The sequence below is a fragment of the Phascolarctos cinereus genome, unplaced genomic scaffold (genome assembly GCF_003287225.1).
Source record: "Phascolarctos cinereus isolate Bilbo 61053 unplaced genomic scaffold, phaCin_HiC Scaffold_2;HRSCAF=192, whole genome shotgun sequence".
In the NCBI taxonomy this organism is placed as follows: Eukaryota; Metazoa; Chordata; class Mammalia; order Diprotodontia; family Phascolarctidae; genus Phascolarctos; species Phascolarctos cinereus.
Window position 1 is genome coordinate 269,534,631 of NW_027555625.1, and position 23,217 is coordinate 269,557,847.

General features: G+C 46.4%; 2 protein-coding genes across 5 annotated transcripts; one reads left to right on the forward strand and one right to left on the reverse strand.

Annotated features, from left to right (window-relative positions):
* Nucleotides 1-287: 287 nt before the first annotated feature.
* On the forward strand, nt 288-16,441 carry BSPRY (B-box and SPRY domain containing). Its single transcript, XM_020965713.2, has 6 exons — nt 288-556; nt 6,036-6,134; nt 7,164-7,394; nt 9,406-9,431; nt 12,174-12,298; nt 13,189-16,441. The coding sequence occupies exons 1-6, from the start codon at nt 362-364 to the stop codon at nt 13,713-13,715; spliced, it is 1,203 nt and encodes a 400-aa protein (XP_020821372.2). The 5' UTR covers nt 288-361; the 3' UTR covers nt 13,716-16,441.
* Nucleotides 16,442-16,949: 508 nt separating this feature from the next.
* On the reverse strand, nt 16,950-20,601 carry HDHD3 (haloacid dehalogenase like hydrolase domain containing 3). Of its 4 annotated transcripts, none has more exons than XM_020965747.2 (2): nt 20,286-20,601; nt 16,950-17,909 (listed from the first exon to the last, which is right to left on the reverse strand). In XM_020965747.2, the coding sequence occupies exon 2, from the start codon at nt 17,888-17,890 to the stop codon at nt 17,144-17,146; it is 747 nt and encodes a 248-aa protein (XP_020821406.1). In that variant the 5' UTR covers nt 17,891-17,909; nt 20,286-20,601; the 3' UTR covers nt 16,950-17,143. The 4 variants fall into 4 exon arrangements, with proteins under 4 accessions (XP_020821406.1, XP_020821404.1, XP_020821405.1 ...); XM_020965745.2 differs by lacking the exon at nt 20,286-20,601 and adding an exon at nt 19,552-19,856; XM_020965746.1 differs by lacking the exon at nt 20,286-20,601 and adding an exon at nt 19,390-19,538.
* Between the last annotated feature and the right edge of the window lie 2,616 nt (nt 20,602-23,217).

The following is a 23,217-nucleotide window of genomic DNA, read 5'->3' on the forward strand; positions in this document are numbered from 1 at the left end:
TGGAATGACAAATTGGCTTTCAGGGATCCGGAAGATCGCTTATTGGCAGTCCGCAGCAGTGAGGGGGCCCCCAGGGGTGGAGGGCTTGGTGTCACAACCAGCCAGGGGAAGGACCCAGAGTGGGGCTTTTCCCGAAGGTAGGTGGGTGGGCAGCCGGGGCGGGGCGGGGCCAGTCGGCCAAGCTCCTACTGCCGCTCGCTCGGCCCGAGTCCCGCAGCCGGGGGAGAATGGGGCGGTCCCGAGGCTGGGCCGTAGGACGGGGCGGGCCGTGGGCACGGGGCCCGGGCCCCGCCCTCCCTCCGCCCTCCCTCCGCCCTCGCCACCTGAGACAGGTGGAGTCGCCGGAGTGGCTGCCGGAGTCATGTCCCAGAAGAAGCCGGACCTGGAGCTCGAGCCCCCGGCGGAGTCGGCGCCGCGCTGCTCTGTGCACGCCCAGGAGCTGAAATGGTTCTGTAGCGCTGAGCGGCGGCTCGTGTGCGCCGGCTGCAAGGGATCGGGGGGCCCGTGCCGCGAGCACCACGTCCGGAGGGCCGAGGAGCGGGCGGAGGAGCTGCGGGTGAGCGCGTCGGGGAGCGATGGAAGCAGTGGGGCAGTGCGTGGGAGAACCCCCGGGGCTGGGCGCTCCACAGTCCGGCCGGCCAGCCTGGCCACCCCGGAGACAGAGACCGGGGACTTGGTTTCTCCGGAATGTGTTGTGGGGCGCAGGGAGCCTCAGGAGCAGGTGGAGAAGGCTTGAGTAAGCATCGGGCAGGTGGACAGGCTGAGTGTGCAGTGTTGGCTTAGGAGGGCCGGGGCCGGTCCCCTCAGCTCCCGCTCCCCTCAGCGCCCAGCCTAGTGGGTGTCAGTCTCCTGAATTTTCCGCCCCGGCTGGAGCCGGGAAGGGACGACTGTGAGTGCTTGGGGCGGGGAGATGCTGGGGTTGGGCAGAGGTGTAACAGAAGGCCTGGGCGCGGGCAGAGGCTGGGAGTTGGGCAGCTAGCTGAGAGAGTCAGTAACTGGAGAGGGGGTAAGTAGGGACTGGGGGTGGATGGGGGCAGAGCTGTTGGGCCGCTAGCTTGGTTGGAGCTGCTGTTGGTCAGCCTGGGCTCAGGGAGGCAGCAGGGAAAGTTCTTCCAAATGATGCTAAAAAGGACCTGAGGCTGATGTACATGCCAACACCAAACAAGGCAAAAACTGTTCTTCACTTCCACGTAGAGATAGAATTATCCACTGTTGGAAAGGAATTTAGAAATCATCTGTCTTTATCGTTGTTCAGTTGTATCTGATTCTTCATGACCCCATTGAGGGTTTTCTTGGCAAAGATATTTGACTGGTTTGCAATTTCCTTCTCTAGCTCTTTTTACAGATGAGGAAACGGAGGCAAACAAGGTTAAGTGACTTGCCCAGGGTCACATAGCTAAGTGTCTGAGACGAGATTTGAATTCAGGAAGAAGAGTCTTCCTGACTCCAGGCCCTGGCACTGTATCCACTATGCCAAGCTTCCTTTAAGTTCCAACTAAAATTCCACCTTCTACAGAGAAGCCTCCTCTAACCCCTCTTAATCCCAGTGCTTTCTCTCTTAATTTTGTCCTATTTTGCCTGTATGTAGCTTGCTTTGTATATATTCCTTTGCTTGTTGTCTTGCCTGTTAATTGTAAGCTTCCTGAGGGCAGGGATTGTCTTTTACCTCTTTTTGTATCCCTAGCACCTACCTAGGCACCGTGCTTAATGCATGTTTATTGAATTGAATCTAGAGAAGACCAGTCCTCTGATTTTGTACCTGAGGAAAAGGAGGTTCAGAGCTGAGGTGACTCGTCCAGTGTCACACATTGGCAGAGGTAGATTGAAACCTCAGGGTGGTATGATGCAAAGAGATTTCCTGTTGCCTTTGGAGGCTCCTTTATCCTTTTGTGGCTGCCCTGCCTGTTGGTTTTAACTAGATTTCACCTGGATAAACTCAGGTAGGGCAGAGTGTAATTGGTACTGGGCTCCTCCTACCCCTTTAGGGACAGCCACCAGCTTGGTTATAAGGTCAGTGAGAAGTTTGAAGGATCTGGAGGGAGATTATTTTTTTAATCCCTTCCTTTACATTAGCTTTATAGGACCACAACAGGTATCCTCTGGGTCCAGGTAAATCTCTCTGGCTGGTCCTCTCAGGCCTCTGAGTTGCTGGGGCATTAAGGAGGCCCCTTCAGACTGGGCCTGGAAAATAAACCCTGAAAAGGGTTTTTTTGTTCCCTTTTCCACCCACTAGATGACATAGAAACTCAAAGGGGGCCCCAAAGTATGTAGATGGCATCAGAAATTAGCCTCTGGCACTCACCCCTTAACTCATTTGAAACTGTTTCCTAACCTCTGGGGATTTCCTTACAGTTTGTCTAAGTAAGTGTTTTCTTCTATATCCCTAAGTCCAGCCCTAAGGCATAGGGGGCAGTTTCTGGAGGCCCAGGTTAAGTTCCTGCTCAAACAGCTGCTGGGCTAGTGATGGAGGATTGCATGGAATCTGGAAGGGGCTTCAGACCTTCCACCATGCTATTCAGCCTCTGCTGGGAAGACCTCCAAAGACAAGGAGTTCACTCGTTTGGAGGCAGCCCATTCCCTTTACAATCACACCAACACAGGGTTGTCCTGACGAAGATACTTCAGCCATCTTAAAGGGCTTATATTAGTGTGAGCTGTTAATTGTAATAATTGATAGGAAGTTTTTCCTTTTGCAGTTGTCTCCCTCTGAATTCCTCCCTAGCCCCATATTGATCCTCATTTTGCCCTCTGGGGCCAAGCAAAACAAACCTGTTTTCTCTTCTCCAGGATAAGTCCTTCAGAGATTGATTTAATCAGAGGTCAGGGTCCCTGAAGTCCCCTTACCCACTCCAAGGCACTTGTGTGTCAAGGACTCCTTTGGCAGTCTGATGAAGCCTATGGACCCCTCCTCAGAATAATATTTTTTAAATGCACAAAATAAAATACATATGATTACAAAGAAAATCAACATTTGGTGAAAATAAGGATGAATTTTTTTTCCCATCCAAGTTCATGGACTCTGGGGGGTCCATAGACCCCAGGTCAGGAACCCCTATTCTGGAGATAGAGGAAGCATACTTTCTATGTTGGTCCTTCAGAGTCACAATTTGTCACTGGGTTGATTAGAGTTCATAAGCCTTTCAGGGTTTTTTACATTGTTGTGGTCATTGGGTCATTGTATAATTTGTTTTTCTGGTCCTATTTTCTTTGCATCAGTTCATACAGGTTTTCCTGATTTTCTCTGAATTCTCTATATTCATTGGCACAATAATTTTCCATTACATTATTGAATTTCCTCCCCACCTTCAATTGGCAAATGCTTACCCACTTCACTTAATGGCAGTTAATTTAGTTCAAATGGACAAAATTTATCAATTATCTAAAACGTCACAAGATTCCCTATACTATTGAGTTTCAAAGACTGAGGGAGAATAAAAGCAAGTCCCCGACCTAGGAGTTTTTACAGTTTGCAGAGGAGGGGGAGAGGAGCTTTGGAGAAGACATATTTAGATAAGTGTGATACAACCCATAAAGTGATTAGTGTAAAAGGGAGGCTTAATCAAAATGGCCTCCCCTTTATATTGATCACTTTATAGGTTGTAAAGGGGAGGCCTAATCAAAATGGGTGTGGGCAGCTAAGTAGCACATTGGGTAGAGGAAACCAGGAAGAGTCATTTATGAGTTCACATCTGACTTTAGACACTTAGAAGCTGTGTGACCCTGGGCAAGTCACTTAACCCTGTTTGCCCCAGTTTCTCATGTGTAAAATGAGCTGGGGAAGGAAATGGCAAACCACTCCAGTATCTTTGCCAAGAAAACCCCAAGATGCTGTCATGAAGAGTTGGACCCCACTGGAGCAACTCGGCCACAACAATCAAAATGGGAAAGGAGGGGAGAAAAATCTCTTTTAATGGAGAAGGTCTAGTGAAGTTTGATAGTGTCTCTGGAGGAGTTATAACTGAATTGGGCCTTGAAGGAAAAGTTTTCAATGAGTGGAGGTAAGGAGGGAGGGAATGTATTAATGAATATTGGTGGGACAAGGAATCTGGGAATAGTTAGTAGTCCAATTTGCATTGGCAACTAGCATTGTCCAGGGAAGGGACTAAGGAGTTGTGGTCATTGTCTAAGTATGGGCTAGATGGATGTATATATGTGTGTGTATATGTGTGTGTGTGTGTGTGTGTGTGTGTATATATATATATATATACATATATATGTGTGTGTGTGTGTGTGTGTGTATATATATATATATACACACACACATATATATATATACATATATATATACACACACATATATATATATGTATAGGCAGATAGAGCATTTATTTATTACATTCTGATAGAGGAATATTATATATAAAGGGAGGTGGGAAGGGGATAGAGAGGTAGGCCTTTGCAATGGGCCAGTGGGGAAGTGGTGTAGAGGCTGAGCCTTTGCCATATAAGGCAAAAGATGACTTGACCTAGAGGCCCCAAGAGCTGAGTCTGGGTTACCATAGGGAGGTGGTGGTGATGGCTTATAGCATAGGCAGCTGGGAAGTGGCTTGGAGGCCTACCAGATCCCCCCTCCCAAGATAAGGCAAAGTCTGATCTGTTGGAGGAACAGCTTCACTGACAGAAGGTCACCCAGCTTCAGCACAAAGGTTTCCAGTGGATGACAGGAATCTTTCTTCCTTCCTGCTCAATCTTTTTGGACAGATCTGTTGTTGAGCTAAAATCTGATTCCCTCTGCTTTTCCCCCTGGAGCCTCCAGAATTTAAGTCTAATCTCTTCTGCACGTGCTGCTGACTTCTTCGATGTATCTAGATAGTGTTCTTGACCATCTTACATCTCTTCCTTGTCTCTTGTCTTCATATCCTGCCTTGGGCAATTCGCCATCTCATATTGGTCTTCCTTTCTAAGGATGGGGAAGAGGATAAACTTTTATTTTGGGCCTGATGCCTATTGATATTATTAAGCACCTAATTGGTGTAAGTACCAAGAAACTGTAGACCTAAAATAAAAACCGCCCTAGCCTTAGGAAGCTTACTTTTATTGTAGTTGTTAGTGTTGGGGGGGGGGAGACGGGAACGAGGACAGGGGACAGATGACAACAAAAAGACATAAATGTATTTTAACATTTGGGAGTTGTTTGGTATTTTCAGTCATGACCTCATTTAGGGTTTTCTTGGTAAAGATACTGGAGTGGTTTGTCATTTTTTTCTCCTGTTCATTTTACAGATGAGGAAACTGAGGCCAACGGGGTTAAGTGACTCCACCAGGGTTACACAGATAGTAAGAGTCTGAGGTCAGATTTAAACTCAGATCTTTCTGATTCTAGGCCCTGTACGCTATGCACCACTCCACCTAACTGCTCTCAGCTGGGGGTGATGATCTGGGAAAGGCTTCTTCTAAGGGGTGTCACTCGAGCAGAGACGTGAAGGGTGCTTAGGGATCTCTAGAGGTAGAAACAAGAGGGGAGTGCCTTCCATACCAGGAGTTCGGAGCCCGTGCAAGGGTGCCTGGGAAGGAAGTGGAATGTCATATATGAGGAACAGTAAGGAAGCCGGTTTGAAAGGAAAGCAGTGTGTGAGGGGGAGGAGCGTGGAACTGGCCTGCGAAGACTGGTTGGAGCTGGATTGTGAAGGGCTTTGGAGCTCCTGTTTTTTTTCCATGACTAGATTGTAAGTTCCTGAAGGGCGAACAGTGTCTTTGACTTTGGGGCCCACCACAGCACTCAACATAGAAGGTGCTACGCACGGGTCTTGGCAAAACTGATTGGGAAGAGGCTGCAGTCCTTCAGCCTCTTCCATTCCTCCAGGGCTCAGTGCCTTGCTTCCTTCGTTGACTGGCATTTCAACAGAGGTCACTGCTCTGAACTAAAGGGCTAGATTTCATTTGGTGGATGTGCTGCAGGGAGAAAGGATTACAGAAAGGAAGGGAGGTGGGGAGAAGATGGGGCCCAGTCAAGGCTGTCTCCTAAGTAAGGGTTGAATAAACACAGGGGCTGTGGAAGTCTCTGCCCAGGCCCCAGCTGTTGCCTCTTTTTTCAGAACAAGATAGTGGATCAGTGCGAGAAGCTGCAGCTACAGAGTGCTGGCATCACCAAATACATGGCTGAAGTCTTGCCTCGGAAAAACCAGAATGCAGCGGTAACTTCCCTCTCGTTCCCTGACTCCCTTCCCAGGAGTAGACCCTGCGATCCCTGGGCCCAGATCCTGGCTTCTCTGGCCATGAGGAGCCAGAGCCCCTGGGCTTCTCTCTGCTGTCACCCTAATGTAGGTGCCTGGCTCCATTGCTACTGAGCAGATCTGGATGTCCTGGGAAGGACTACTTCCTTCCTGCCATCTCTGAGCCTTGGCTTTCTTTCTCATGTGTTAGAGGAGTCTAGCCTCTAGTTCCATACGGGGGTCAAGAGTCAGTGGCTGTAGAATACCCTGTTTTTCATTATCTTGATGATAGGGTTTCAGATATCAAAAGCATGAATAATTGGAAATCACAGATAATTCCCCCAGACTCATGCATTTTTCTAATGCCTCTTCCCCACAAACCCTTTTTTATGGCATGTGCCTCCCCAAATGACTTCCTCTTTTTTTTACCTTATTCATTGTGTCAAGGTTGCCATAGATTATACACTCTGAATTGCATCCCCAATAGTAAGAACAGTTTGTCAATGAGACAGCTACACTCTGTTCTCTTTCCCCTTCTAAGGGTATACTCTTGTAAGGCAACAGAGAGTAGAATCACTGGATGTTAGAATGGGAAGGAACCTTAGAACATAGAATGTTAGAACGTGGAGGGACTCTAGAAAAGCTGATGGCCAAACCCCTGCATTTATAGATGAGGAAACAGACTCAGAGAGGGCATGCGATTTGTCTGTGGTTACATTATGAGTTCAATAGATAGAACATTTATTAAATACTGGGGATACCTAAGACAGCCCTTCAGAAGCTGACATTCTGATGGAGGAAGACAGTGCATAAAGGGGAAGTGGAAGGGAGTGGGGAGGAAGGATGTCCAGGAGCAGGTGAGTTAGCAGCAGAAGTAGGGCCAGAATCCCGAGTTTCTTTGCACTATAGCAGACTGAGCTGACAGCCGGTCTTTCTGCCCTTGACTTACTGGGAATCCTTTGGGATATGAGAAAACTTTCCTTGACTTCTTTTCTGCCCCATCGTCTCCAGACCATGGCCAGTGGAGCCCGTGAGGTGGTGATCCAGCGGCTGAGTCTGGTTCGGAATGTGTGTGAGAGCGAGGAGCAGCGGCTGCTGGAGCGGGTGCACGCGGAGGAGGAGCGAGCCCACCAGAGCATTCTGACCCAGCGGTCTCACTGGACTGAGGCCTTACAGAAGCTTGGCACCATCCGCACCAACCTAGTGGGCATGCTCACTGATCTCGATGACCACAGCCTTATTGTAAGCTGGGCTGGGGGTGGGGTGGGGTGGGGGCACCGGTGAAGTGGCAGTGGGTTGTCATACAAGTTTACTTCAGTTTATTTAGTGGGGAAGGAGATGTTGTGATGGAAATTTTTGGGGAAATTGAAGTGTACTGTATTGTATAGTAGGGCCTTTTACAGATTGAATGTCATGGAGTGAATAGGGTCATAAATATATAATACCTAGTTTTCTCTCAATTATTGTGTTTGTTTTAGAATGAATGAAAAAGTATTTATTAAGTATGAAATGCCAAGTACTGTGCCACATACAAGAATGAGAATCAATAGATAAAGGCTCAGAAAAAAGCTAGAAAATTTTGGAGATGGCCTCAGACACTGGATACTAGCTGTGTGACCCTAGGCAAGTCACTTAACCCCAATTGCCTCACCAAAAAAAAAATTGGAGAGAGCTTTGTGTTTATTACTTTGTCTACTCAACAGCCCCTGATTTCTCCCCTCCCCCACCCTCACCTCTTTTTAAACCATTCAGAAAAGCATTTTTCCCCCCTAGTTTTATTTCTTTGACCAGGCTTTAGTTGGGACCACCGCAGGGGGCAACTGGCATTTTTTTTTTCTGGCAGTATGTGGATACATGCCTACCCTTTCCTTCTGAAGAAAGGAATATGGCTAAGAACTTTCAGCTTCACTTTTTTTCCTTCTGGAAGGTTCCAGTGGAAGGAGAGACAGGCAGGAAGAAAGAAAGGACCGAGCATAAGTAAAACTTATTTAGACATGAACCTTAGAGGGAAAACATAATAGGGGGATCTCCTGCCCTGAAGTATGGACTAAGGAAGGGGCAGCAGTGAAGGCATCTGACTTGTGCTGCTTCAAATCAGGATTTGAAAGTTTGGGAAATGTCTCCATTAATTAGTTGGTGCAATCATTCAGTAAACAAATGTGAATGAGAGTCTTCCAAGTTTATGGGATTTTTCTGGTGCTGTGGGGAATAGAAATCTGTTTATTCATTCAACAAACATTTTTTTTAAAGTATCTACTGAAGAAAAAGAGCCATGCTAGGTCCTGGAGGAGAAACAAAGTTAAAAACCATTTCCTGTCCTCTTGGAGCCTACCATTCATTAGAATGATAAGACACTAAGATGACTAAAACCCCAAATTATCTGATGAATGCCCAGGAGAGATGCAAAACAAAAAGTTTGAGTTTCGAGAGAGAATGCTATTGATCAAGGGAATTAGGGAAAGATTCTTGGAACAGTAATCAGCTGAGCTGGGCTTGAAAGGGTAGGAGACGTGCAAAATACAGTCTCTGGCCTGGAAGAGCTTAGTCAAGTTGGTGAGACTAGCTACAGGAAAAGATAATGAATAATATAGGGCAATACGTATTAAGTAGTGCAAGTGGGTACAGATAGTGAGTCTTGTAGGAGCTGAAAGAAGGATGAGATCACTGGGCTGGGGGAGGGGGAGGTGGTGGGAAGAAAATGCCTGGAACAAGTGGGACTTCAGGGGGATGGGTAGGAGTCAGTAAGTAGAGAGGAGTGGGAAGGGCATTTGGGGTGGGAGGTGGGGGAAGAGAGCTGCCCGAATAAAGGCCTGCAGGTAGTAAAGGGCAAAGCGTGTTTGGGGGATGGTGAGTTGACCAGTTTGTCTAGAGCAGAGGGGGTTTGCTCCTTTAGGGAAATAGAAAGAGGGAAGGCTGGAAAAGGATGTTGGAGCCAGATTATGAAGAATAAAATCTTATACTGTAGGTAACAGTAGGTCATTAGAGGTCCATTTGACCACTACATCCAGAAGCAGGGGTTAAAGGACTTTGCAGTCCTCCTCTGAAACCTGCTACTTTCTGGTGTCCTTGTCAAGGTTGCTTTTGAGGTCTGAGTTCCGTGACAATTGACAGGCAAATGATTTAGGCAAGGAGAAGGATCGCCAATTTCTTTCTTGCCCCAAACTGGGTTTAATGTATCTAGTTCATGACTAAATGCAGGCTTTTCAATGTCAAGAAAAATATCTAACTTGCTAAGTGCTTTTTCTCTTTACAGCAGTCAGAGCGGGAGATTTTTGAGAGGTGAGTCAATGATCTGTTTCCCAGAACCTGTGTAAACCTGGAGCCAGGCAGGTCAGTGTGGGTCAGTATGTATAGTAGGAAGAATGACCAGTACGAGATCCAGATTGTAGTCTTTGGCTTTGTAACTACTGTGTGTTATACTGGGTAAATCACTTATTTGGCAGCCTCAGGTTTCCCTTCTATAAAACGGGTAAATGAACCAAATGAACCCTAAGGTCCTTTCTAGTTCCTAATCCTATGAAACTGTGAGATAAATGTCAGACTAAATGATCCACTGTAGTCTCTAGTTCTCCAATGCTGTGAGATGGCTCCTTGAGGACACTGGTTTTAGGACAGCTGGGCTTAAATAAGTTTTATGTTGTTTTTACCTTAGAGTCATTCTCAGATAGGGAACCACCCCACCCACTAATCAAATTCACTACCAAATGAGCCCTCTCTGGTAACAAAGAAAGACCACATCCGATCATGTATACAATATTCTATAGTCCCCCCCCCCATCTCTCTGTTATAAGAACGGGAGGGGGGGAACTGCTCCCCAGTCTCTTCTCTGGGGCCAAAATTGTCCTTGGCTCTTTTTCCACACTCTCAGTTCAAGACTCCAGTTGTTGCTTGGGAGATACTTGCTTTTCAGCTTGAGGATTCTAGGCATAACTCGAGTAGAAGTTTATAGTATAGGATGATGATTCTGAGCTCCAGGGGCCCAGCCAAAGACGTGGGACTAAGTATCTATGTGTCCCTTATCCTTGGCATTCTCCTTGCCTTCCTGGGCTGTTTCACACATGGGTTGTTAGGACTGGGCTGAGAAACTCAGGTACTTTCCCCACAACGGCTGCCAGTTTGAATCTGGATACTTTCTTCTGATACCTCAATGTCGTCTATTGGGGGAAGGTGTGGAACAGTAGTAGCTTTCAGAAGTCTTCAAGTGACTTGTTGGAAACTTGCTTGTCAAACTGAGAAGTCTCATCTGCTGAGGGGAGGTGGGGGAGGACAAGTTGATGTCTCTCATTCCCTGACAGGTCTAGATTGTGACCCTGAAACAGTGACATGTCCAGCTATCTGAATTATTCCCACCCACCCGAGCTAAACATAGTAGCCCCCTGTTGTGTCTAGTACCCACCCTTTTCCTCTAGGACTGCATCAGACTGGAGTGAAAGCTTCTCTCCTGAAGGGTTGTGGGCTCTGAAAGGGACTTGAACCAAGGATCTATCCCTGCCCCCACCCTGAACTGGAGGGCCCTGCCCAGGATGGGCAGCTAATTGGAGATGCAGCACTGTTAGGAGGAGACAGTTCCTCTCTTGTCTTTCTTACAAAGAGGCTTTGTTGGCCAGAGACTCAGCAGAAAAGCTAGCTTTGCTCTTATCTAGGGCTCTTGTTGCTTTATTTCTCTTTGGTGTCTTCATTTTCCCATGTGTAATTGTCTTTTTGAAACCAATTTCTTCCAGGCTATTTGAGCTATCATCATTAAACCTTGAGGCCTCTTAAAAGCTAGGGTGACCCTAATTAATTCAACAGACTTTCACTAGGCACCAGCTATGTGCGAGACACTGTTCTAGTAGTGTTGGGGATAGAAAGATATGAAATCCCAGGAGTTTATAATTTAGAATACAAATTAGAATGGAAATGTAATGGAGGAATCCAAAGAAAGGCCTACAAGAAATTTGAGTTCATAGGCTTAAAAGCACCATTGAGTCCTTTCTCACTTCGTGCCGCTCCCACCCCTCAGATGAAAAAACTGAGGCTCAGAGAGGTTAAGTGGCTTGCCAAGGGTCTCTCAGCCGGTTAGTGTTGGAGGTGGGATTCAAACTCACTTCTTTCCAGATACCAAGTCCAGTGTTTTATCTGTTGCATCAAGTTACTTCTCTGAAAGATCACTTCTTCAGACAAGTGGTAAGCTCCTTACTTAGGTGCAGTGATCTATACCCTGGACTCATCTGGGATTGGTGAAGGGGGTTATAAAAATTGGGGAAGGAGGCTGTCAGGATTGGCTGTTCCTAGAGTTCCAGGATGGCAATATGGTGTGGGGCAAAGGACTATGAAATAATCCAAAGTCCACTTCAATGGGGAGTGCCCCTTGAACAAAAACTGTAAGGTCTGAGATCACTTCCATCCTTTGCTTCCAAGTTCTTTCCCCCCTTCCCCCTTATCTACACACATCTTCAAATCTCCTATTCACATAATTCATTAATTTTAGCTAGTCAAGAAAAGTGATCTGCATAAACTAACATGCACCAAGTTATAAAGATCTCATATCTAATCTCGTATTTCACATCTCTCCTTATTGGCCTTGTAACCATTAATGGTAGCAAGCCACATCTTTTAGGTAGCCCTAGCACCTGTGTGTACATATATATTGGTGGTGTGGGTTGCACGTCCTGAGCACCTTAGCCTGATGAAATCATAGGTTTGGAGCAGGCATTCTCAAAACCTATAAAGTTATATCAAGTAGGTGGATGTTGTGAGGTCTAAGGCTATATCACTGGGGTTCCCCTAATGATACTGGAACTGGGAAAGGAAGTTTCCTATTCCTTCCTTCCCTCCTTTGAACTTCTTGGGGATCTGGTAATGGTGATGGTGATCCCCTGAGGATCTCTACCATGGATGAGGATCCCTCTTTGCCTGGAAGGGCCTTGTAGTGCCTGCTTCCTTTTTCTTTTTCTTCCTTTTTCCTATGTTTCAGGCCCTTTGTCCTTTGTAGAACATTCTGGAATTTGCAGAGTGACCTTGTCTGTTTTCTTCCATTAGGACTGAGGAAGCTGAGGGAATCTTGGATCCCCAGGAATCTGAGAAGTTAAATTTTAATCAGAAATGTGTGCGGAGCCCATTACTGACCCAGCTTTGGGCATCAGCTGTTCTCTGCTGCCTCTCAGGTCAGGATTTTGCCAAAGTTAGAGGGCTCAGAACCATTAATAGAAATCAATGTGTTCTATGGTTACTATGTTAAGGAGGATTTTGTGGCTCACTTGCCAGAGGGCTTGGCTTTCCGGGTTTGTAAACCTACATGGCTGGGAGAGGTTGGATATATAAATGGGTCCTTCCCAAACAACTACATTCTTCCCCATCTTTTGTGTTTGGACCCTCCGATGATACTATTCCTGGTCTGGACATATTCGTCCCTCTGCTAACCCTTTGCTTCTGTAGGCCTTGGTCTTAAAAAGTGTCAATGCAAAAGACAGGATAAATTAATATACCTTAAGGAGTTATATGCTGACAGATTTAATATTTCTTCATGGAGTATCAGCATTTTGATAGAGGACTGTGCCTAAATCAGGTAGTCTAGTGAGAACCACCACAGACTGGGAATCATAAAACCTGGGCTCTAGTCTTGGCTCTCCTACTCCCTGACTCAGTGCTTTCAGTTGAGCAACATCACCTCTTAGGCCTTGGTTTCCCCATTTGTAAAATAGGGATTGATCAGTCAATAAACATTTATTAAGCCCCATACTTGGTTCTAGGCACTGTGCTAAGCACTGGGGGTGCAAAGTAAAAAACAAAACAGACTTGCCCTCAAAGAGCTTATATTCTGTCAGGGGAGATATACATCTAAGTAATTAAAATAATATATGTATAAGTAATAATAACAACTGTCCTGTCTACCTCACAGGGTTGTTGGGAGGATCAGATGAATTAAATATAGGGTATCTTTGTTACTATTATTGAGCTTCTGGAGGCTTAGATGGGAACTCTTGTTTGGGAGTTGGTTAGGATTAGGGAACTCAGAGAGCCTGGTAATTTTCCTTAAAAACTACATTTCCAACAGGTACTGAGGACATTCGTGTGGATGAAAGGACCATCAGTCCCTTTCTCCTGCTGTCAGAGGACAGGAGGACCCTCACTTTCAACCCCAAGAAGTCCAAGGCCTATGCAGATGGCCCAGAACGCTTTGACCATTGGCCCAATGCCCTGGCCTCAACCTCCTTCCAGAGTGGGCTTCATGCATGGATGGTGAATGTGGAGAACAGCTGTGCTTATAAGGTGGGAGTGTCCTCAAGCCAACTGCCTCGCAAGGGTTCTGGGAATGATACCCGCCTTGGCTACAATGCCTTCTCCTGGGTGTTCTCCCGCTACGACCAGGAATTTCGGTTCCTGCACTGTGGCCAGCACCAGCCTTTGGCCCTGTTGCGCTGTCCAGACCGCATTGGGGTGTTGTTGGACTTGGCAGCAGGTGAGCTGTTGTTCTATGAGCCCAGCTCAGGTGCCCTCTTGTGTTCCCACCACATCCAGTTTGAGGGCCCTATCTTCCCTGTCTTTGCTGTGGCTGACCAGAACATCTCCATTGTTCAGTGATGGGCTTCTCTCACGATGTTTAAAGGGTTCCCTCCCCCAACCCATCCTCAACATCATGGTGCCAGGTTTTCTACTGTGTATGCCCAGTAGCCATCACCCGAGGGCAAAGAGTGGTGGGAAGATGGAGCTGAGGTGGGTCCTACCTTTCAGGTACTTGGGTGTTGGTGAAGAGCCCACCCTCGCCCCAGTGTGCCACAGGTCTCTTTTCCCTAGCATCTATTTTTAAAGTACCTGATATGGGAGGACAAGGAAAGGTGATAAAGGGAAGTAGTGGAAAGAAAACTGGGCAAGCAGTCAAATGCCTGGGTTCTGGTCTCTGCTCTGCCACTGAGTCATTGTGAGGTGCTGAACAAGTTGTTTGATCTTTTTAGGCATCAGTCTCCTCATCTGTAGGGGTAGATGAGCCGAGGTGATTGTTAGCTCTCACATTGGCAATGGCAATTACTGTTTCTGGTTCCCTTGGCCGTGACGCTTGTGACTGCCAGGCCTGTGTTTATAACCCCTTTTCTTCTGTTCAGGGACTCACCAGGGTCCACTCTCTCACCTTCTGGATGCAGGGTACTCCTCAGACCCCTACATCATAGGCTCAGTTAGGTAGGCTCTCCTACCAGGTGCTAACTTTAGCTGGAGTTCTGGGCCAGTCCTGAGAGTTGCTGGTAGCTGCTGGCTTTTCCCTAACCTGGCCTGATTGATGTCTTCTACCTCCTCCTAACTCAGCGGTACCCATTCTCTAGGGCTAGGGGTTGGGCACATGAATAAGGAGCTTGAGAGGGGAAGGAGAGATGGCAGGGCAGGCTCCTGAGGAGGTGCCTGCCTGTGGGGAACATTTAAATTATTAAAAAGTTTTGGAAAAACAAAATCAAATTGCTGGTTTCTTCTGTCCCTGTCCTTTGCTGGTAACTGAAGACCCCCATGTCCTGACTGTAACCCTTTCCCTCTCTATCTCTGGGAGCTTGTTGAACAATTATTTGTGCTAGAAAACTCATGCTGTCTCCACCCACATTTACGTTGGAAAAGCTGGAAGCGGGCATGATGGAAAAAACACTGGGCCGAGGACCCAGGATGTCTGGGTTCTGGTTGTGCCTTTAATTAGACACATTGCCCTTGAGCATCTTTGTTGGACGCCTAGCCTCAGCTTCTTCATTCAGAAGTGAAGGGAGGAAGGGATGCTGAGGTCCTAGCTGGACCATTCTTTGGTTCCACCATGTTAACATTTGCAAAAACTCAACTACTTATAAATCTTCTAACCTTCATCAATATGACATTATATTTGGCAAAAGAATGTCTTTTTTTTTATGTTGTACAAAAAACTAATTTATCTTTGAGTCTGGGCAGCTAGATGGTGCAGAGGATAGAGCACTTAGCCTGGAGTCCGGAAGACCTGAGTTCAAATGTGACCTCAGACACTTACTAGCTGGGTGACTCTAGGCAAGTCACTTATCTCTGTTTTCCTCATCTGTAAAATGAGCTGGAGAAGAAAATGGCAAAGCACTTCAGTATCTCTGCCAAGAAAACTCCAAATGGGATCATGAAGACTCAGACATACCTGAAAATGATGGAACAACAAAAAATTTATCTTTGTAAATTGTTGCATTTAGTGTAGTGCGTTTAAAGTTTACAAAGCTTTCTACAGCCCTGTGAGCTAAGTAGTACAACTATTATTATTACCTCCTTTTTACAGATAAGGCTCATAGAGATGAAATGATTTGCCCAGTATACCATGGTTAGTGTCAGAGTTGGTATTTGGACTCATGTTTCCTGACTACCAAGTCCAGTGTTCTTTCCACTACAGCTCACTGCCATTCCACTCATCTGAAATGGATGTTAGGCTGTAGGTCACACTGAATGTTTGGCTTCCAAATACTGGGGAGCCTCTGGCAGAACTGAGTTGACAAGAGTCATGTCCTCAGCAGCAAAGAAGTCAAATCTCAGGAAGCCAGAACTATCTGAACAGACTATCCAGGAAGTTGACGTCAGGTGTGGTCAAGCCAGAATAACAGGCTGCCCTTCCCTCCCCGAGGTATCTGTTTCCCTTTACCCTCCTCCTGCTGCCCTCAACTGTAGGGTTCCTTCCCACCCCCAAACTCAAACCCCAGTGGCTCTTTTGTCTCTAAGATCAAGTCTAAACTCAGCCTGGCATTCACTGTCGCCTTCATCTGCCACACTCATTCCTACCTATCCTTTTGAGCCTTATTCTGTTCCTCTTCTTCACCCTACACACCCCTGGTGTCTGCTTAGCCAAATACCACACCTCCATGGGGCTTTCCCTGACCACTCCAGCCCACACAGAGGTTCCCTGTGGAGCTGCTATATACAGTGCTTCTAGGCTCTGGTCCTCATTTACTACTAATCCCAAAGTACTCTGTATTGTGGTCTAACTGTTGGCTGTCCAGGTTTTACCTTCCTAGCTGAAGGTAAGTTCCTAGAGTGAAGACTTATCCCACAGCACTTAGCCTTTGTGTAAGAGGTAAGGTATGAAACATGGCAGTGTAGGGTGAATGACCTTGGACTGGTAGTCAGAAAACCTAGGTTCAAATCCTGGCTTTCCTATCTAATACCTCTAGGGCCTTGGTAACCTGAATCTCAGCTTCCTTACCTGTAAGATGAGAGGTTGGATTAGAGGATCCCCAAATCCTCTCTGGGCCTTGTTTTCTCTCTACAATGGGGTTGGACAAGATCTTTAGAAGAAACTTTAGAAATTTGTTTTAATTATTTAAACTAAATTTAGAAATCTAATCCATAAATTTATTTTTAAAAATAAATATTTTGATGTAGTTTGTTTCCTTATAGATTTAAAAACATTCTGAAAAGGAGGCTATAGTTTTTTAACAGATTGCCAAAGGAGGACCAGGACCCAGGAAAGATTAAGAAATTCTGATGGAAGGAGCAGCTAGGGGGCACAGTGGATAGAGCACCAGCCCTGAAGTCAGGGAGACCTGAGTTCAAATCTGGCCTCAGACCAAACACTTGACACTAGCTGTGTGACCCTGAGCAAGTCACTTAACCCCAACTGCCTAAAAAAAAAAAAAGAAATTTTGATCGAATTCACTCCACACTTATCTATCAGGAGAGAACTGAAGCCCAGAAATGGTATTTTGCCCAAGGTCACACAGTGGCAGAGATGGGATTAGAACCCAGGTCCTCTTGCCTGCAAATCTAGTGTTCTTTCCACCAAACAATAACTGCTTTTGAAACCTTTTCCAGCTCTATAATAAGCAACAAGGAGTCACAATACTTAGCTATGGTATTTGACTTTATGGTAGCCACAGACACCTGCTATTGAGGCTGAAGGGAGAACAGCTCCCACTTTGCCCACGTGGGAAGAAGGAGCCAATGTTTTCAATAGTAGGATTTTGCTGGCTGGGACTTCCCTTGCCTTCTCCCACCTGGTAGGCTCAGCTTGCAGCCCTCACCTTCCCCACCAATCTTCAGTGCTTTGGGTCTGAGCCCTCCAGGAGGTTGAGGGCAGCCAGAAGGTGGGGGAGGGAAGGCAGGATGTGTTCCTTAGGGACAGTTCTTGGAAAGGGGTCCTGAGTCTTGGTACCCATCAGCAGGAAGCTGTGCATGCCCACGTCCCGGGGTGCCTGGTAATCATTCAGGTAATTGTCCCCAACATGGGCTGCCTGGGTGGGTGCTATATCAGCAAGCTGAAGGGCCTGTCGGAAGATTCGTGGATCAGGTTTGGCCCAGCCAGCTGCCTCAGATGTCAGTATGAAATCGAAGTGCTTCCGGAGACCACAGTGAGCCAGGATGTCTTCTAGCCTCCTGTCAAAGTTGGAAACAACACCTAGTCGCAGGCCCCGTTCACGGCACTGCTGCAGAGTGGATTCAGCCCCTTCCAGCATCTGCCAAGTTTTAGCACTGGAGAAGTCCTCATAGAGTTTGTTGGCAATGGGATCGAGGATATTGGAGTTCTGTACTCCTGCCAGGTGGAATGTTTGCAAGACAACATTTAGCCACCATTGTCTTGAGGTGAGGCCTTGGCTTAGTCCATAGTTGGGAAACTTCTGCTTCTGGGCCTTGTATGCTTGACGGAAGGCTGATTCAAGGGCTGCTGCCTCTACCTTTAGCCCATGGGCCTGAGCCTGGGCTGAGTATTCTTCCCCCACTGGAAGTCGGAGTCTAAGCAATGTATCCTTCACATCCCATGTCAGCAGCCGCAGCCTGGGGGCCATTGGCCTAAGAGATGGAAGCCTGGCAAGGAACAGAAAGTTAGATGTAGCCTAACTCTTATTCCTCAGACTCAAGACCCAGGGGACCAAGGTTAAATAGAATGATTCTTGAAGTTGCCCCAACCAATCCCTTTTCCCCTTTTCAGACCTACCAAACCAGGTTCTTGTAGGTGGGAGGCCCTCAGGATAAATTTCTTAATTCAAGTTCTTTTATTATTTGTCAGTTAATTGGGCTTAAAAAAAAACAATCTAAGAGCCAAGTATTTTAATAACTATCAGAAGGGTATTCGAATCAGGTATAGGATTAGCAACAGCCTAGACAAGCACTCATCACCCTTTGCCTGGGGAGCTGGGCCATCTCTTGGGCTAATAAAACTGCCAAGAAACTGTCCACTCCACTAGTTATGGTTAAACAGGGGGTGGTACTCATTACTATCTGGTCCAACCTCATAAATGGTTCTGCTGGCCTGGCCTTCTGCCTAGAGGTCTGATAAATAAACATACCCCAATTCTGCAGCTAGCTTTCACTAGTCCCCACAGATCTGCCCCCAGGAAGGGCAGAGTCCAGTGCCTTCCTTTATTTAGTTACTTGGGCCCCAGGTGTGGAATTTCCAAAGGACTAGGATAAAATCTCAAATCTGGAAGGGGCCTTAAAGATCATTTAGTATAATCAACTGTGTTTATAGATAAGAGAATTGGAGGTGTGAAAAAATTATTCTTAGTAATCGGTACCTTGGAGACTCAGAGCTTCCCCCCACCCAGCCCCTTGCAAAGTTCTTCAGAAGGACATTACTGATAATGACATTACATTGTGTTTTATCCTGGGCAAACTCCAACCCAAGCCGGAATTGATTTAATCTGCTCGTGCTTGGGTGGAGACAGATTCTTCTGCCCAGCTACTCTAGGCTTGGGAGTGGTCTGGTATGGCTGGCCCTCCCCCCCCAGGTGGTCTGATAAAATAGGTATTTCCTCTGTCAGCAGTGATATCAGCCCCTATTGAAAAGGGACAACCCAACGCCTAAACTGAGCCAGTTCAGGACCGTAACTCCCATGTAAGGCATGTCGTCAGCTTGTAAGAAATTAAAAAACGTGGATATAACCTACAAACTCTGTTTTGGGGTTGACAGAGGCAAGGCCGGGGAAGGTTCTTCTTTCAGATAACCCAATGAATAAGGGACAGGGGCCCGGCTAGAAGTCTGGGCTCCAGTGTTTTCCACTACATCAGCCTTGGGAGTTCGTCAAAGGCTGCCACAGGATGGAAGTCCTGCAGACCTGACCTCCCTCCCACCCCTCCTCTGATCTCAAAGCACTCCCCTCCAGAGGTCCGGGGTGGGGGTGGGAGGTGTGAATGCATACGGGCAATCGCCAGGGTGGCTGGGCCTGCAGGCTCCGCTCGGGCTCTGCTGCTGGGGTCGGAAGAAGGTCTTCCAGCTGTACTGGGCACCTGGGAGCCCAACGCGGGGGTAGGAGCGGGGGAGGGAGCAAGTGGGGTCATTAGGCACCTGGGTCCCGATGCCTTTTGCGGAGGCTTCAAAGACCTCCGCAGGGCAGGCAGCGCTAGGGAAAATTAAGAGTCACGATCTGGAGGACAATGGCGGCTCCGAGGATCGCGCGGTTCGCACTCGCATTGTCCCGGGGACGGCGCGGGAAGATCACGACCTTACCTAGAGCTCCGCTCGCCCAGCCTGATGCACAGCGGGGACTGGCAGCGCGCAGGCGCGACTCCCGGGAGGCGGGACGCTGCCTGGACTCCTAATCTCCGAGGGAGGGCGCGGAGCTTCGCTCACCCTCCCCTCCCCGCTTCTTCCTCCCGGAGCGCTCGCCAGCCTCGCAGAGCGGGGTGGCATTGGGGGGCGCTGGGAGCGCGCTGGGCTGCGGGTGTTCTTAGAATCCCAGACCATTAATAACGAGGGCTGAAGCTGCAGGATTCCTTAGAGGGCACTTAGTCCAGCACCCTCTGTTTACTGCTGGAGAAAGAGGCCTACGTAAAGAGCTGGCTTTGGAGCTCAGGGCTCGAGTCAATAATTCAGTTGAGCAACAGTAACAAATATTTGTTAAATATCTTCTGTGTGCCGGGCACTTCGCTAAGAGCTGGAAATACAAAAACAAAAGTAAAACAGCCCCTGCCCTCAAGGAACTTACATTCTAATGGAGGAGACCTTCTAATGGAGGAGACCGCATGTAGGCGTACATATAGATAGGCCTGTAAATATAACTATATGCATAGAATAAACCATGATGCACAACCCACAGCAAATTTATCATATAATTATACCCAATATGTCTATGTATTAGCGCCATATTAAATAACAGGCATAGCTAGATACCTGTTTTTATTTATATATCTCTACTAGGTAGATACAAGGTAGTTTTGGGAGGAGGGACCTCAAATGCTCACCTGAAGCCCTCACTTCTGGTTTTGTTTCCTCTAGTCTTGCCTCCAGTTGCAAACCCTGGAGCTTTGATGCAGTGCCTTCTGATCTGAGATCAGATTTGGGGTGCGATGTCTATGCTGCAAGGTTTGACCCCTCCTTTTATAACTTCAGCCTTGAGTCCATTGTAAGGTTAGTGTGTTGGCCTTTCTTCTGTGGCTTGTAATGAAAGGGTTAGAGTCAGGAGACTTGGACCTTGGGCATGCCACTTCATATTTCAGGACTTTAGTTCCCTTATCTATAAAACAAAAAGAATAGACTAGTCCAGGGGGGTGGGCAGCCTCTAGGTCCTCAAGTGGCCTCGAGGCCGCAGGTGCCCCACCCCTGGACTAAACCAAGATAGAAAGGCCCTTTCTAACTAACATTCTAGTCAATGATTTATTAAGTCTGTGAAGTTCTCAGAAACTGAGCTGTCCCTCCTCCCCCAGTCTTTTGGAAATTCCACAACTGGGCCAAAGGTAGCTAAGGAACTCTGGGCACTGGACTTTGCCCTGACTATTATAAACTGAAGAGATTCCAGTTGGCTACAATCTGCAGCAACACATTTTAATCGCTGAAAACTTAGTTGCATCCAACATACATGTGAGTATGGAAAACATTCAAACATTTTTAGTGATTTTTTGACCCATTCCATATGACATACTTTTTAAAAAGAATATAAAAGAGCACTTCAGTAGAAAAAATATATCAACCAAGTCTGACAACATACACAGTGTTCCACAACTCATAGTTCTTCGCCTCTCCTGTGCCAAGTTTGGTTATTATAATTACATGACTTTCAGTTTCATTTAAAAAAATATTACATTGTTATAGTTGTGTATGTTGTTTTCCTGGTTCTGCTTACTTCAGTCTGTCATTTCATATAAGTAATGCTCCTAAATTCTGCATATTACTTTCTCAGAGTGCATTAGTGTTTCATTACCTATATGTACTATAACTTGTTTAATCATTCCCCAACTGATGGGCATTTACTTTTCTAACAACCATAACTACTGCAGAGCCCTAGGGCCTGGGGTGCTATGGCTTCTCCCTTTCCACTAAGGGGCACTTCTGCTCTGGATTCATGCATGGGGTGACAAAATTTAAACTTCTGTCTATTAAACTGTTTTCTATTTAGATGGGCTACATTGCTTTTTTCTCACATTTTACCTCTTCACACTTCCAACCCAAAGAAAATTACTTAAAATTAGGATTGGCTCGTGTTTGAGGTTTCCTCAAAAGGTGGGAGTATAAAGCTATTTATTTCCTCCACACAAAAGAAATTGTAAACACAAATGACAATCACAAGCACACATGGATAGGGACTTAAAACTGGGTTCAGTAGCATATAACTACTGTTACATCCCCTAGAAGACTGAGACTAAAAGCTATCAATCAGGATATGATGCAATTTTCAGGACCACTGAAGTATTTTATATGCCACCTCAGCTCTTCACTGTCCAAACATTTCCATATAGATCCTCGACTTTGGCAAGCACAGTGTTGGTGGTCATTCTCTGTAATAAAGAAACCCTCTCCACTGCTAAAGGCAGCTCCCACCGAGGTCCCCCGGATCTCCAGACCTCTGGAACTCACACATTTGCTTCCAAGACTTGCATATTCATCTCTGGATGGGCTTTTGGTCACCTATACTAACTCAGAGAAGAAATAAAATAGAAGCAGAATCCAGGGCCCAAGACTCGGGCTCTGGCTCTTAAAAAAAAGGGGGGGGTATTCTATTTTTTCCAACCACCTTTCGGCAAAGCCATGTCTCATCTAACAGCAGAGCAGATGCAAAGTCTATCTTCCCTCCCGGTTTCTCCCCTTCAAATCAGACAGAGCAGTGAAGGGCATTAAGTAGCTAGTCTGCCTTTCTTCAGCCAATCAACTCTCAGCAAAGCAATACCTCTATTCCAATGATCACCCTTTCCAGAAAAATAGCTGCAAAGTCAAACTCTTTTTCACTTTAGTCAGCTTCTATGTTTTGTCTTCTATAAACATTTCCACTCCCATCTTCTGTGACTGACTTATGCTCAGATTCTTTTCCTGATTCTGTCTTCATTGGGTCACAATCTCCTCAGCTCCCAGTGCCTCAAATAAGGTTTCCTTAGGTAACGCATCTAACTTTTTTGTGGTAACTTGAGAATTCCACCTTTTTGTCAGGTATGGCTCCAACAATCCTTATAGAATCACTCCACAGTCCCCAAATAGTTGATTTATAATTTCTCAGTTGTAAACTTCCAGACTTTGAAGACAGTCATATCTGTAAATGGTTGGATGGATCACAGCACCTTGTCTTTTCCTCAGCCAACGAAGGCTCTGTCTTCATACAGGTCCTCTCAGCACCTCTATCTGAAGGGCAGTTTTCTTTCAGACCCTCAGAACTGTCTGTCTCTCTTCAACACTGTATGAGAGACTGTGTCCTCTCAATCTGATTTTATCAAAGTACCTTAAACAAATGTTCTTTTTTCTGAATCTTTTAGCAGCCAGAGCGTTTTCATGTGAAAGGGGTAGAACCTCACCTGTGTATTTTTATATCTGAGGTTATCTTTCCAAAGATATAAGAGGAATGACCGTTAGCCTTTTTTTAAATTGAAACAAGAGAATGTTGTATGTTTTGTTACCGTGTGACTCCTTAAGTCATGTTCAGCTATTTTTCAGTCTTGTCTGACTGTGATCCCATTTGGGTTTTTCTTGGCAAAGAAAGTGGTTTGCTATTTCCCTCTCCAGCTCATTTTTGCAGATAAGGAAACTGAGGCAAACAGGGTTAAGTGACTTGCCCAGGGTCACACAGTAAGTGACTGAGGTCAAATTTGAACTCAGGTCTTCCTCATTCCAGGTGCAGCACTGTATCCACTGGCCACCTAGCTGCCTCTTTACATTGCATTTGCACCAAATAAAAGAAGGCAAGGCAAGGAA

Bases quoted from the DNA above. Each gene is read 5' to 3' on its own strand.
- HDHD3 (XM_020965747.2), bottom strand. From the start codon at position 17,890: ATGGCCCCCAGGCTGCGGCTGCTGACATGGGATGTGAAGGATACATTG.
- BSPRY (XM_020965713.2), top strand. From the start codon at position 362: ATGTCCCAGAAGAAGCCGGACCTGGAGCTCGAGCCCCCGGCGGAGTCG. The intron at 6,135-7,163 runs GTAACTTCCCTC...CATCGTCTCCAG, and splicing joins GGAAAAACCAGAATGCAGCG to ACCATGGCCAGTGGAGCCCG. The intron at 7,395-9,405 runs GTAAGCTGGGCT...TTCTCTTTACAG, and splicing joins TCGATGACCACAGCCTTATT to CAGTCAGAGCGGGAGATTTT.